Source organism: Ictidomys tridecemlineatus, chromosome 9 (genome assembly GCF_052094955.1).
Source record: "Ictidomys tridecemlineatus isolate mIctTri1 chromosome 9, mIctTri1.hap1, whole genome shotgun sequence".
NCBI lineage: Eukaryota > Metazoa > Chordata > Mammalia > Rodentia > Sciuridae > Ictidomys > Ictidomys tridecemlineatus.
In genome coordinates, this window is record NC_135485.1 from 102,953,871 (window position 1) to 102,966,856 (window position 12,986).

The 12,986-nt window shown below is 40.5% G+C and overlaps 1 protein-coding gene across 1 annotated transcript in view; it reads right to left on the bottom strand.

Annotated features, from left to right (window-relative positions):
- The window catches only part of Dapp1 (dual adaptor of phosphotyrosine and 3-phosphoinositides 1), a 50,201-nt gene that overhangs the window by 16,891 nt on the left and 20,324 nt on the right, over nt 1-12,986 (bottom strand). The window contains exons 3-4 of the mRNA XM_005325755.4: nt 12,508-12,641; nt 1,704-1,834 (exon numbers count right to left, since the gene is read on the bottom strand). Coding sequence (XP_005325812.1) covers nt 1,704-1,834; nt 12,508-12,641 — 265 coding nt within the window. The remainder of the gene's footprint in view (nt 1-1,703; nt 1,835-12,507; nt 12,642-12,986) is intronic.

Below are 12,986 nucleotides of genomic sequence, written 5' to 3' on the forward strand. Positions count from 1 at the left end.
AAGAAGTGTCAGGTTGGTGGGGGTGAGCCAGAAAAGGAACATTTATAAAGAAGCTGATGGAGTCAAGGAAGGCTTCCTGGAAGGCACTAATCCCAGATGCTAATCTTGAGGGCTGAGTGGACAGTAACAGTGTTGGAGGCATTTCAGCTACAGGGAGGGCAGAAGGAACAACTTATTGAAATGCATGCTGTTTGAGAGAGGGAGGTTTTGTCAAATAAGCATGGAAGTAGCATGAGATGAGGCCAGAGGGCAAGCAGGGTGTATGTGGGCCATGAAGACCAGGGGCACCACAGAAGGCTATGAAGCAAGCAGGTCATGTGGTGAATCTGCTTTTTAATAATAAGATCTCTCTGGCAGCAGGGTGGAAAAAGAACTACAGAGACAGAGCACTCACATCTGTTTTAATACGGTTTGTAGCTGAGTATCTGCAAGTGATTATTTTTTCAAGTGTTATGATTGCTACTTAGAATTTGGGTATTGTCTTTATCCACCACATGAATCCAGATTTCTTGTAGTAATCATGTTCAGCAAACAAGGGGCAGCAAATAGAAGAGCCCTGGGAAGAATGAAGAGAAGGGGCTGCCAGGGAGGGATCTGCAGGGTCACAGTTCACAGAACAAACATAAATGGACTCTTGAAGGACAAGGAGTGCTCCAGTTGCACTGCAGCTGAACAATGGCCCTTGATGCAAAGAAGTGCAAATGTTTTCAGTCAGTGCAGGAAAAAAGAGCTAGGAAGAAAATAACACCCTGGGTTTTTATAGTAAAGCAGAACACTTTTCTTCCACAGAGAGTTGAAATATAAAAGACAATCTTTTTTTCTTAATTTAAGAAATTTGTCAAAGAAAACTGTTAAGTCAATAGCTAAACACAGCTCTCACCCATTCTACCATGAACTTTGCTTGGATATCTAAAGATCGGAACTTAAGTGCCATTTTCTTTCTTTCCTTCCTTCCTTCCTTCCTTCCTTCCTTCCTTCCTTCCTTCCTTCCTTCCTTCCTTCCTTCCTTCCTTCCTTCCTTCCTTCTTTCTTTCTTACTAGGGATTGAACCCAGGGGCACTGAGCCACATCTCCAGCCCTATTTTATATTTAGAGCCAGGGTCTCACTGAGTTGCTTAGCACCTCACTAAGTTACTGAGGCTGAATTTGAACTTGGGATTCTCTGGCCTCAGCCTCCAGAGCTGCTGGGATTACAAGTGTGTGCCACCACACCCGGCTCGACTTTTTTTTTTTTTAAATTGTTTTCATTAGTTAATATAGACAGTAGAATGCATTTTGACACATCATACATAAATGGAGTATAACTTCTCATTCTTCTAGGTTGTACATTTAAGTGCCATTTTCTAAGTATTTAACATCCTGTTGCTAAATCTCTGTGTGCTCACAAATATGCCCACGTGTGTGCCTGGGTACATGTGTGCCTATGTTTGTGTGTATTTGTGGTGCTGGGTATAGAGTCCAGGGCCTCAGGCATGCCAGATAAGCACCACTGAGCTATACCCCCAACCCAATCATTGTATTCTTTATGATTTACATTGGATCAGATGAACTGAGTCACAACCTTTAAATATCAGATTCATTCCCAAGTCTTATATCCCAAGCTAGAATTTTTATATGAATAAAACTTCAACTTTTACTGCTCTTACAACTCTTACTGGCTTCCAGACAATGAAAGAGCTCGTGGTTAGACGGTTGTTACTTACGGAAGGTGCAGTGGGCACGAGATCACTTTCTGTTCTTCCTGTCTGCATGGCTGTGTGAACCCTGACAGATTCATAAATGGAAGGTTCTTCCACTACTCTTGGATAGGGATGTTTCAGAACGATCAGAGTGCCTGAATAAGGACAAAAACATATATATATATGTATCATCAAATGGTAGCCCCAGAAGGAAGATCCAAAATGCTAACTGGATGACCATGACTGGAATGTAAAGTTGCTCATTTTCTCTTGTGTTCAATTATTCATTTTTCTCAACATTTGTGGAATAACTACTGCATGCCAGACACTTGAGCTGGACACTGAGACAGCTAGCAGGGTGGTGAGACCAGTGGAAGCAACGTAGGCCAAGCATGATGAGAGCTCCTAAGAACCTCACGAGAAGTATTCAGGAGGCTCTCAAAGAGGAGATACCATTGATCCCTTAAGCAGTAACTGGAAGACTTCCAGGTGGGGTTTATAGAAGCTAGGAAAAGAAGTAAAAAATGCCCTGGGGTACAGGAGGATCTCGCAGTTTCAGAACAAACTTGTAACAAATCAGTGAGTCTCAAAAAAGGGGACTCAACATCCCTCTCCTCACTTTCTTCTACCATTCGGTCAATTAACTGAATGAAACCTTTGCTTTGTTTAAGGGAACAGAACACGAGTCAGCTGGTGCTCACCTGTGACTGCCTGTACCGCATCTGGAGGAAGGGCCAGGCACTGAAGAGGCTCAGCCCAGGGGCCAGACCTTGAGTCTTGGGAACTTTGTACAGAAGCTTTGAACACTTCTGACTTAACACTTTGATATTTCCCCTGCTGCATCCTTCCCCTGAGCAATGAGTCCATCAGAAACTAGAAACGTTGACTACAAAAAAATGTGAACGAATGGGCTTTCCTCCCTTGTTATGGCTTCTTGCTTTTTATTTCACTAAGGTCTTTTCTACAGCAGGTCGAGGATGGCACTGGACGAGAGGAGGTGTAAAGAATTCGGTAATTCATCAACACATATTCATGAAGCCCTGCTCTACCCTGCACTGACTAGGCACCTGGGAGACAACAGCAAACGTGAGGCACCTGCTCTTTTAGAGCTTATATTCTAGGAAGGGAACCAGAAAAAGAATGGAAAAAAAAATGTCACGTGTGAGAGTGTTGTGGAAAATTGAACAGAACAGGGTAAAGGGACAGAGGGTGAAAAGGGTGGGATTGGGAGAGGGTGATATTTTCCAGCAGTGGCCATCTTTGAAGAGATGATTTGAAAGATTATATAAAATAGCTGGGCACCATGGTACTCACTTGTAATCCCAGCAACTCAGAGGCTGAGGCAGGAGAATTACAAGTTTGAGGAGTTCCTCAGCAACTTAGCAAAATCCTGTCTCAAAATAAAAGTATAAAAAGGTCTGGGGATATAGCTCAGTGGTAAAGCACCCCTGGGTTTAATCCCCAGTACTGCAAAGAAAGGCAGGCTAAAAACAGAATATATGGACACTAAATTTTGTTACAAGAGGACAATGAGAAAAGAAAAAAATGCTTCCTTTGTGGTTAAAAAAAATACAAAACCTAATGTTAATGATGAATCTATATATATATATATTTTTTTTTTTTACAATGCTTGAGTACATACAACATCTGATTACAAAAACAGAACTGTGGCTTCTGATACCTGGGGCCCACACAATGTGCTGCCGTGAAACAAAAAGACATGTTGAGAAAAGCCAAAAAAGAGTCCCTGATCTCAGTCTCAGAGAACGAAGGCGGTGGCCCCTCCTCTTTGTGCCTCCCATTCAGGTCAGTTGCATTGGGATCATAGTGAAAAATGGCTTGCCCCGTTATCAGAGGCCCCAGTCCTGTTCTTGCACATTGTCTGTGCTCTCTTTTGTCAATGTGACCCTTCCCTGGGAACACATCCAGTCATATAAGGAGAAGGGGCCAGTTACAGTTTCACAGTCAGAATGAAAGCAACACCTAAATCAAGAGCAGCCGTTGAGCAGGTCCAGGGGCCACGCAAACACAGATACCATTGCGGATGTGTGCTGAACTTGGGGAGGGCTGCTGAAATCCTACCCCAGAGAATTGCCTCCGGTGGCCAAAAGAGCCCTGGATGCAGAGGCAGAGCACAGGGCTGGATTGCCACCACTGCTACACTGTCCCGTTGACCTTGGATGACTGTTCTAAGCTTTCATTCTATCTCTGACTATAAGAGCAGTCACACTTTCTTCACACCAGGTAAAGAAGTGATTGTGGACAATTATAAAAATGGTAGATAGCATTCTACTTTGAGTTCTTGTCCTATCTTCAAAGTTAATGCCCAAATTTCACCCTATTTCAGATACTTAATATTAAAACAATGCTTTCAGTGAAAAGAGAAAGATATACCTGATGGATATTACCAGAAACACCCTTTGCATACTCTTACCTGCATTCCTATTATTTCCGTAGGGAATCATTACACTTATTGATTCAAAACAGCTCACATTTATTATCTGACAGTTCTGGGGGACAGGAGTCTGACATGGATCTCACTAGTCTGAAATCAAGGTATTGGCAAGGCTGCCTTCCTTCTGAAAGCTCTAGGGGAGAAGCTGTTTCCTGGTACTTTCTAGCTTCTAGTCTAAAGGATATCTTTTTTTGACCTTTCCTCCATCTTCAAAGCCAGCAACAGGAGATCAAGTCCTCCTCATGTCGCCATCTCTCTGGTTCTTCCTCTTCTGCCCGACTCTTTGACTTGCAGCAATTTTTGTGATTACAATAGCCCCATCTGCATAATCCAGGATAATATCATCTCAGAGTTTTCTGACTAGCAGTCTTTATTCAACCTGTAAACTTAATTCTCTCTTGCCACGTGGCATACCATATTTCACAGGTCAGGGGAGAAGTGTTTGCTTGTGGTTTGGATGGCCATTATCTGGTGGACCCCATGCTTAGTCTCTGGGAGACAGGAGAACCACAGGAACCAGGTGTGCTGCAGTACGAAGGTCTCTGGGCTGGGGTAGTTGCCTGAACCTGCAGGACCTCAAGCACTTGATATTAGAAAGTCACTGCATTTCCTATTTCATTTCAAAGCTCTCTGGGCCCCTTCAGAGCTGCTGTTGTGTCAAATTCTTCTTTATACCTCCATGCCTCCGAGTTTTTGACGCAGTGAAGGCCTGATGAGTGAGGGAATGGATGGATGAATGCTACAGTAGTTCAAACTTAAGTCAGGAAAAAGCCTGGGGTGAATGAGCCTCCCAGGCCCACAGCTCCCCTGGGCTATGACAAGAACAGGACAACTTTAGACATGACTCTTTAAAATCTCCATTGGAAGGGAAATTCTGTTTTGGAAACCTCCTCCAAAGTTTAACCCAACAAAAGCTGATTCAGGGAGGTAGTATTGAGTCAACTAGAAGAGTGGAAATAACTGTAGGTTGATTTTTTAACTAGTAAAACCATGCAAGAGGCTAGATTCAATTGTGGAAGGAAGAAAATGGCAAACTACTTATAAAATGATACCTTCCATAAATAAAAGTCTGGTGTCAAAGAAGACAGAACTTTAGCTGAACATTCTTGTCCAAGGAAGAACAAATATATAGACATCTTCGCCTGGCTGCTAGGCTTCGGATGACCCCCTTTCTATAGAGACTGTCCCATTCCCCTCTACAGAGATAGAGTCCCCCAGCCCTACAGAACCACCGGGCAATGGCCCCTCGCCCACAAACATGCAACCTGGGCCACACTCATTAGGTTTACTTCCTGTGTGTCCCCTTACTTCCTTCTCTGGAAAGAAGGCCACCAATTTCAGTGTGTGAAAAGCATGAAGTAGACTGTTGTTTCCTGCCTTTGACATGAAACCTGGTTTCAGTAAGGTTCTGCTTAGGTACATTTTTGGAGATGAGCAGGGGCTAGACAGAGACAGGCTTTCCAACTCACTGGAAACCTCAGAGTTGCCATCACAACGGATGAGATGATTCCTGCATCTTGGTTGTTCAACTTGCCCTTTAATTCTGGGAGGACATATTAGTATCTTTCTAGAAAAATTTCCCACTCTTCTCTCTGTACTCTGCTCCCCCTACCCTATATATTTTCTTTAATTCACTTAGCTAGAGTTAGTTTTTGTGTTTGAAATCAAAAGAAACTTATCTAATGTAGCCACCACAGACTCATAATCTTCCCCTCAAGGTCCAAGATAGTGCCTTGGCTCCAAAAGAAGAACTCTGGGTTAGTGATATTTAGAGCAAAAGAACCCAGAACTTGGTTGGAAGATAGAGATAAAAAGCAACGGGAGGCAGGGGGTGGTGGAGGAAGATCAGCAACCACAGGCCTTGGAAACTTGGCTGCAAGTTTCACTTCAGTTTCTGAGCTGCATGAAGGGGACTGTTGTTTCCTGCCTTTGACATGAAACTAGGTTTCAGACATGCTCTGCAGAGGTTCATTTTTGAGATGAGCAGAGCTGGATGGGGGCAGACATTCTAGCTTGCTCTGGCTGAATGATAACACAGTAACGTGTAAGAGGTGCATCAATAACTCTGTGTGCAACAATATGAGACAGCATTCAAGGACTCCTATCTTGTGTACCAGCAGGGATCCAGGAAAAGACAAGAACAGCCTCAAGCCTCGGGCATTATTTTGGTATCTGAAATAGAGTGCAGTGCAGAGGGCACAGAACTCCTGAAGGGAAACTTTTAAGTATTTCCTTTATACCATCAAGTTGGTACTTAGTCATTACATTCCTAAGCTGGACTCTTGAGGTGTTGGAGGACAAAAATGATATCAATTCATCTCTCTATATAAATCAGTGGCTAATAATGCCCAGCTGATGGCTGGCATTCAATAAAATATTTGCCGAACGAAATTAAAATAGGATCACACACACCCATGTTTTTTATTACTGCCTTCAGGTTCAGAAAACAAGCGCTGCAAATGGCATGATGGTTCTGTCTTCTCCTGCCAATTGGCAGTGGCTCTCTTGGCCCAGGCCTACATCAATATTCAAGGCCCTTGTTTTCTTTCCTTCCTTTCTTTTTTTCTTTTTCTTTTTTTTTCTTTTTTGATACTGGGGTTGAGCCCAGGGGCCCTTGACCACCAAGCCACATATCCAGACCCTTATTTAAATTTATTTTTTATTTTGAGACAGGGTCTTGCTAAATTGCTTAGGGCCTTACTGAATTGCTGAGGCTGGCTTTGAGCTCCTGAGCAGCTGGGATTAGAGGCATGCTCCACCACCAGGCTAAGACCCTCTTCCTTCCTTCTTTGCTACCTGCTCTACAAATGGACTTTATCCCACATTCATTTATATCTGAATGGGCTTCAACATTCAATTTTCAGACTCACTGGGAGAAATACACTGAGAGAGGGGAAGTAGAGCAGTTACGTTGGGCAGGAGAAGATTCTGTTCAAATATCCAAGTCAAGTCAGGTCACTGTTATTATTAGAGTGGGCCCGTGTTTGTACCATTCATAGGAACCCACAAGGAACTGGATTAAAGTCTGAGGACATTAGGAACATTTGATAAACCTCAATTCATTTGTCCCTAAATGAACACTTCATGATATACCAAAGTATTTACAGCTCTGGCCTAGAATCTGATGGCATTAACAACCAGTAAAAGGCTTTATTAAATGCCAGACATAATGATGGAACATTTATGCTATGCCAAAAATTACTCTATATATTTTACATATTTTATGTGTTTTTATGTGTCTATATTTGAGTCTTCACAAGATCTGGAAGTATGAACAATTGCCACCAGCTCAATTTTTTTTTTTTTTTATTGGAAGAGGTACTGAGGATTGAACCCAGAGGTGCTTTACCACTGAGCCACAACCCCAGCCCTTTTTATTTTTTTTATGTAGAGACAGGGTCTCACTAAGTTGTTTAGGGCCTCACTAAATTGCTGAGCTGGCCTTGATCTTGTGATCCTCCTGCCTCAGCCTCCTGAGCGGCTGGGATTATAGGTGTGCACTATCATACCTGGTACCATCAGCTCAATTTTTAAGGTGATGACAACCAAAGGTCAGAGAGGTTATGTAACTTGCTTGAGGACACGTAGTTGGCAAGTCACAGAGGCAAGGAGTTGAGCTGGGAATTCATGTGTTTACTTATTATGCCATAATTATTCTCAGTTCAGGTGCAGTCAGCATGAAATATTTATGGCATGATAAATGGTATACTGTGTTGTGGTCAAGAATTCCCATGTATAAGTCAAAGTTTTAAAAAAATAGATTCTTTAGGAGGCAGCTTGAGGAAGGAGATGTGAGTTTTTGCTTTAACATTTCCATCAGGCCTCAGTTTCCTTTGTAAAAGAAAAAATCAAATGGTTCCAAACTCCCTTCCTATTCTAAAATCCTGTAAATTTAGTTATTTTCAGAAGTATCATGCAATATTTTAATTAAATTTAATTTTGACTTCATTATTTTAAAATGCCACCTGGGTAAGATGGCTGATCTCACAGAATAAAATAAGAATAGCTGTGGCTGTAATCAAAAGGTTGGGGATCCCCATATCAAAACAAAAAAGTGAAGTGGAAATTTGACATTTACAAAAGAACAAGATAGGATCTTTAAAACCAAGAACCAAGTATTATAAAGAGTAAGCACAAAATGAATACAAAAATACATAATACATAAATAAGTGGTAAGCACAAACACAGCACTTGACTTGTACCATATTTTTTCATGTGGATTTCATGATTAAAGTCACCATGCACTGTAATAAATTGTACATGACCTCATCGCATAAAAATTATTGAATGTATGAATATAAAACAATTTTTTTCTAATAATATTTAGACTTTTAAGTAGAAAGGTAAGTGCTGTCTGTATTCTTAAGAATATATACATGAAATTTGGCTAATTACAAGAAGATACAGTGACCATTAATAATAGATCAAAGATATTTAAATAATAAAAATATTTCTCAACTATCAGAGTCTATTGAGTTGAGTGTGGAAGTCATGGACAAATATGAATATGTTTTACACAATATCCTGTTATTACAATGGAAAGACAAATTCTGAATTTTATCATCATTAAATATACATGCAACACAAAACACTCTTTCAAATCATGCTTTGTATCAACTTTGGAAGTTAAAATTGTCAGGCATTTGCTAGTTGTGGTGTCACCAGGCAAACTGTTATGCATTGAGAATGGTGCCCAACGTGACCTACTGTGGGAATGTTGAGTAGACACTCCTGCCAGTCTGGGCTACATCAGGAAGCATTTATGATTAAAAAAAAAAAAATCCCTCTCCTCTTAGAGCTTACATACTAATTCGAAAAGTAAGATATTTTAAAAAATGAATAGCAAAATATGTTGGAAGATAAAGGGGCCATTGGGAAGATCATAGTAAGTGAGTACATTGCATATCTCTGTTATGTATTTGGGAAATTATTGGGTTTTGAGAATCGGAAGTATCATAACAATGTTTATGGGTCTTCGTAGGAGAAATTAGAGTGAACTTAAACTTCAATGGAGAGTAGAAAGATTAAATGCAGATTATAACAAGGGAAGGGGGAAATTACAATAATAAAAAACAATCTTTTTCTTTTTTTTTTTTTTTGGTTATAGGGGATTTAACTCTGGGGTGCTTAACCACTGTGTCACAACTCCAGTTCTTTTTATTTTTATTTTTTTTTAATTTTGAGACAGAGTCTCACAAAGTTGCTTTGGGCCATGAATTTTGCTCCTGCTTCAGCCTCTCAAGTTACTGGGATTACAGGCTTTCCCCAGTACCACGTCCTGCAATAATGGAATTCTTAAAACTGACACTGGATTTGATCCTCAGCACCACATAAAGTAAAATAAAGTTATTGTGTCCGCCCATAATTAAAAAATAAATTTTTTTTTTTTTAAAGAAAACTGACACAGGTCCCTCCGATCTTGTCTAGGAATCCCTTGTTCTTTAGATTAGGAAACTGAATAGCAGTAGAAGAAGAAAAAAGATATTTTAAAATAACATTCATCCTTTTAGGTCCACACTTTCACATACCTTGAGGGTAAAGATTTTCTTAAGACACAGTCAAGTACCTTTGGTTTCAGTCTGCTGAAGATACGGCATGTAACTCAGGAAAAAGTGTAAGCCTTTGGTTATGTGGACACTCCCTCTCTTGCCTTCAGAGGTAAGGCCAGTGGACAAAAGTTCACCTTAATAAACTCACTCTCTAGGCCCTGCAGCGTGAGACTGGGTCTGGGACTGGCTGACAGTAGTGGCTGGCCACATCAGATCTTAATCCTACTCATTTTGGGAATCTGAATGTGAAAGTCCTGCCAGGGCCTTGTTCATTGTGTGGACAAATGTGTTCCCTGAAGATCTGAATCTAACTTAAAGGATTTGAGAGTTTGCTCTTCTTTTCTTTTTCTTTCTCCAGTGCTGGGGATTGATTAAGTCCAGGGTCTCATGCGTGCTAGGCAAGCACTTCACCACTGAGCTACATTCCCTATGGAACACAAGAAATCCTCAGCTTGGTGTCTCCTGATCACAAGGAGCCAATGCCCGGAGCCAATTCTTAAATGAGTAAGAAAAGGCCTATTTTTAGAAGGTGGCATCTTAGTTTCCATCCACCACTTTTCCTAGGCCACAGTAGTGACTCTGTGACTTCTGAGGACCTGCTGGGCTTAAGACTCATGGTGACTTCAGCACGTTATCTTGTTTCCCGAGGCCTATTATTCCCAGAGGGGAAAGATTGGAACATTCCTCTGTCATGGGTTTGGCCTCTGGTTTCCAGCCTCGGTGGCTTGGCCTTCATCTGGCTGGGACAGATAAGGGGAATAGAATTAGCCGAATCTAACTCAAGGGCTTGAAGCCAGGGAGTGAGTACATATCCATCAACACAAGGGGCCTGAAGCAAGGGTTCAAATAGCAAATTCTTCACTGGATAATGAATACAACAGAGGAAAGACAAGGAGAGGGTAACAATCATAGTTTTCTGAGTTTTACTGTAATAAATAAAATAGTAACTCTAGTAATAATAATAATGTACAGCAAATTTTATAGAATCTACTCCAGGAGCCAGGATTTTAAATCATCACAATCCCTAATGCATTAGTCACAAGGCTTCTTTAGTCAGAATCATGTATTTACAGGGAAGCTGAACGTTGCCCCCAGTGCTGGGACAAGGTGCCTTTGCTTTGGAGCAGGTTCAGGTGATCTTCTTGCCTGGCGACTGGAGCAGTGTCTGAAAAGTCTAACCAGAATGCACTGTATTCACTTTGATCTTAAACTGCTTTGAAATCTGCCAGCATGCAGAATATGGACTTTCCCCACTGATTGGGAGAAGGTCCAGGAAGGAACAGATAGAATGATGAAAGGAATTGAAAATAGAGCATAAAAGAGAGTTTAAAAGAAGGGAGCTGACTTTGCTTAGAAAGAAGAGAAGGCAGAAAAATACCATTGGCTTTGAAAGCTGTGGAGTTCCCACTCACAAATCATCCACTCATTCATTTATTCATTCACCCAAACACTCTGCATTGGACCAGGACCTGGCCGACAGAGATAAGGACAAAATTAGAGGTAATCCTAACAAAGCCCTGGCTTCAAAAATCTCCTCTCTATTCCCAGTGACCAAGAACTAAAAAAAAAAAAAAAAAAAAAAAAATCAAATGTAGATTTGGACAAGAGTTTAAAACAAGAGTGAAGAGTTTGGAGACACTGAAATGCTTGCCAAGCTCAAGGTAAGCAGGAGATAAACAGCCCTACTTGCTATTTATTTTGTGAGAATAACTGCAGGTTAAATGGTGAAGTAAATTTCAGAGTTGAACTGGGAGAATTTATACCAGGAAAAAAAAGAAGAAGAAGATTAGAGTTTCCACTTTGCAGATTAGAATGTTTTATAATAAAGCTGGTGATGTTGGTATAAAGCAAAGCAACCATTTTGAGGTTTCCATTGTGGTTTTCATGTGTACTAGACACGGTATGATTCATATCAGGGTCTCTCCAGGCCACATAAATAGCAGAAAAGGAAGAAGCTAATGATGGCATCACCTCCCCCCACACAGAAATCAGCAGAAAGCCCACTGACAAGTTTACCAAGAAAACAAGTACTAATAAGCTCAGGGCAGTAGGCCTTAATTAATTTTAGAGTTCCTCTTGTGCTGTAGCTTCTTGGAATTTCCCAGACTTTGATTTTACTGAGATTTATCACCATTGAGGACAATGAAATTGTGATTCTATGTCACAGATACAGAAGTGGACTTTTATTTACCTTCTTTAAATAGTCTAGACAAACAAGTTGGATAATTCCAGTACCAGGATGGTGTGTACTATAGTTTGCTTTTTCATCTTCAAATAATATTTCAAATATTTATGCTATGGTTTGGATATGGTTTGTCTGCCCTGAAACTTACATTGAAATTTAATTATGATATGAAAGAATTTTGTGTGTGTGTGTGTGTGTGGTGCTGGGGATTGAACCCAGGGCCTTATGCATGCAAGGCAAGCACTCTACCAACTGAGCTATATTCCCAGCCTCCATTATGATATTAAGAGGTGGGACAAGGTAGGATCTCTTAAAAGGTGATTAGGATTCTGCCCTCACGAATGTATTAACTCATTCTTATGATTAATGGACTAATGAATTAATGGGTTAATAGATTATCTTGAGAATAGGTTTGTTTATAAAAACTGATTTGGCTAGGCCTCTCAGCCTCTCTGACTCTCACCATGTGATGCTCTCTACTGTGTCATGACCTAGCATGAAGTTACTAGAGCCAAAGTCAAAATTGACGCCATGTTCTTAGATTGTTTTTAGAACTATACACTAAACATTTTTTTTTTTTTTACAAATCATCCAGCCCTAGGCATTCAGTTATAGTAACAAAAAATGGACTTAGCTTACCTGTCTCACTTCCAATCAAAGGCTGATTTGCGAAATGCTTGACAAAGTCCTTTAAAGATGAGTATTCATTAAAGCCGAATTTAAATGAATATCCAGTATATTCAACATGAAAGTGTTTGACAGAGTCTTTGGCTCTGAAAGGAAAAAAGAAGTGCTTAATGTTATTTAACAAATGAATATCTTTTTTGAAGGCAAGCATAGTCTTGGGTATTGGCATCACCGTTAACTTTTTTAATAACTGAATATACAGTTCTTAAAAATGCAATCATTGAGATCTTTGCCAGTTTTAAAGACCATCACTAATTGCTTTTGGCACTTTTTACTCTACTGAAAGACAAGAGACACTTCTCCCTACCTCTCTAGGTCTTACTGAAAGGCTTTGAAAATTAATCCTCTAAGGGTCATGAGTTTAAGAAGAGCAGGGAATAGAGATGATAGAAATGGCACTTAACTTTGTCATCTCTTTTCTGTCTTTGGCC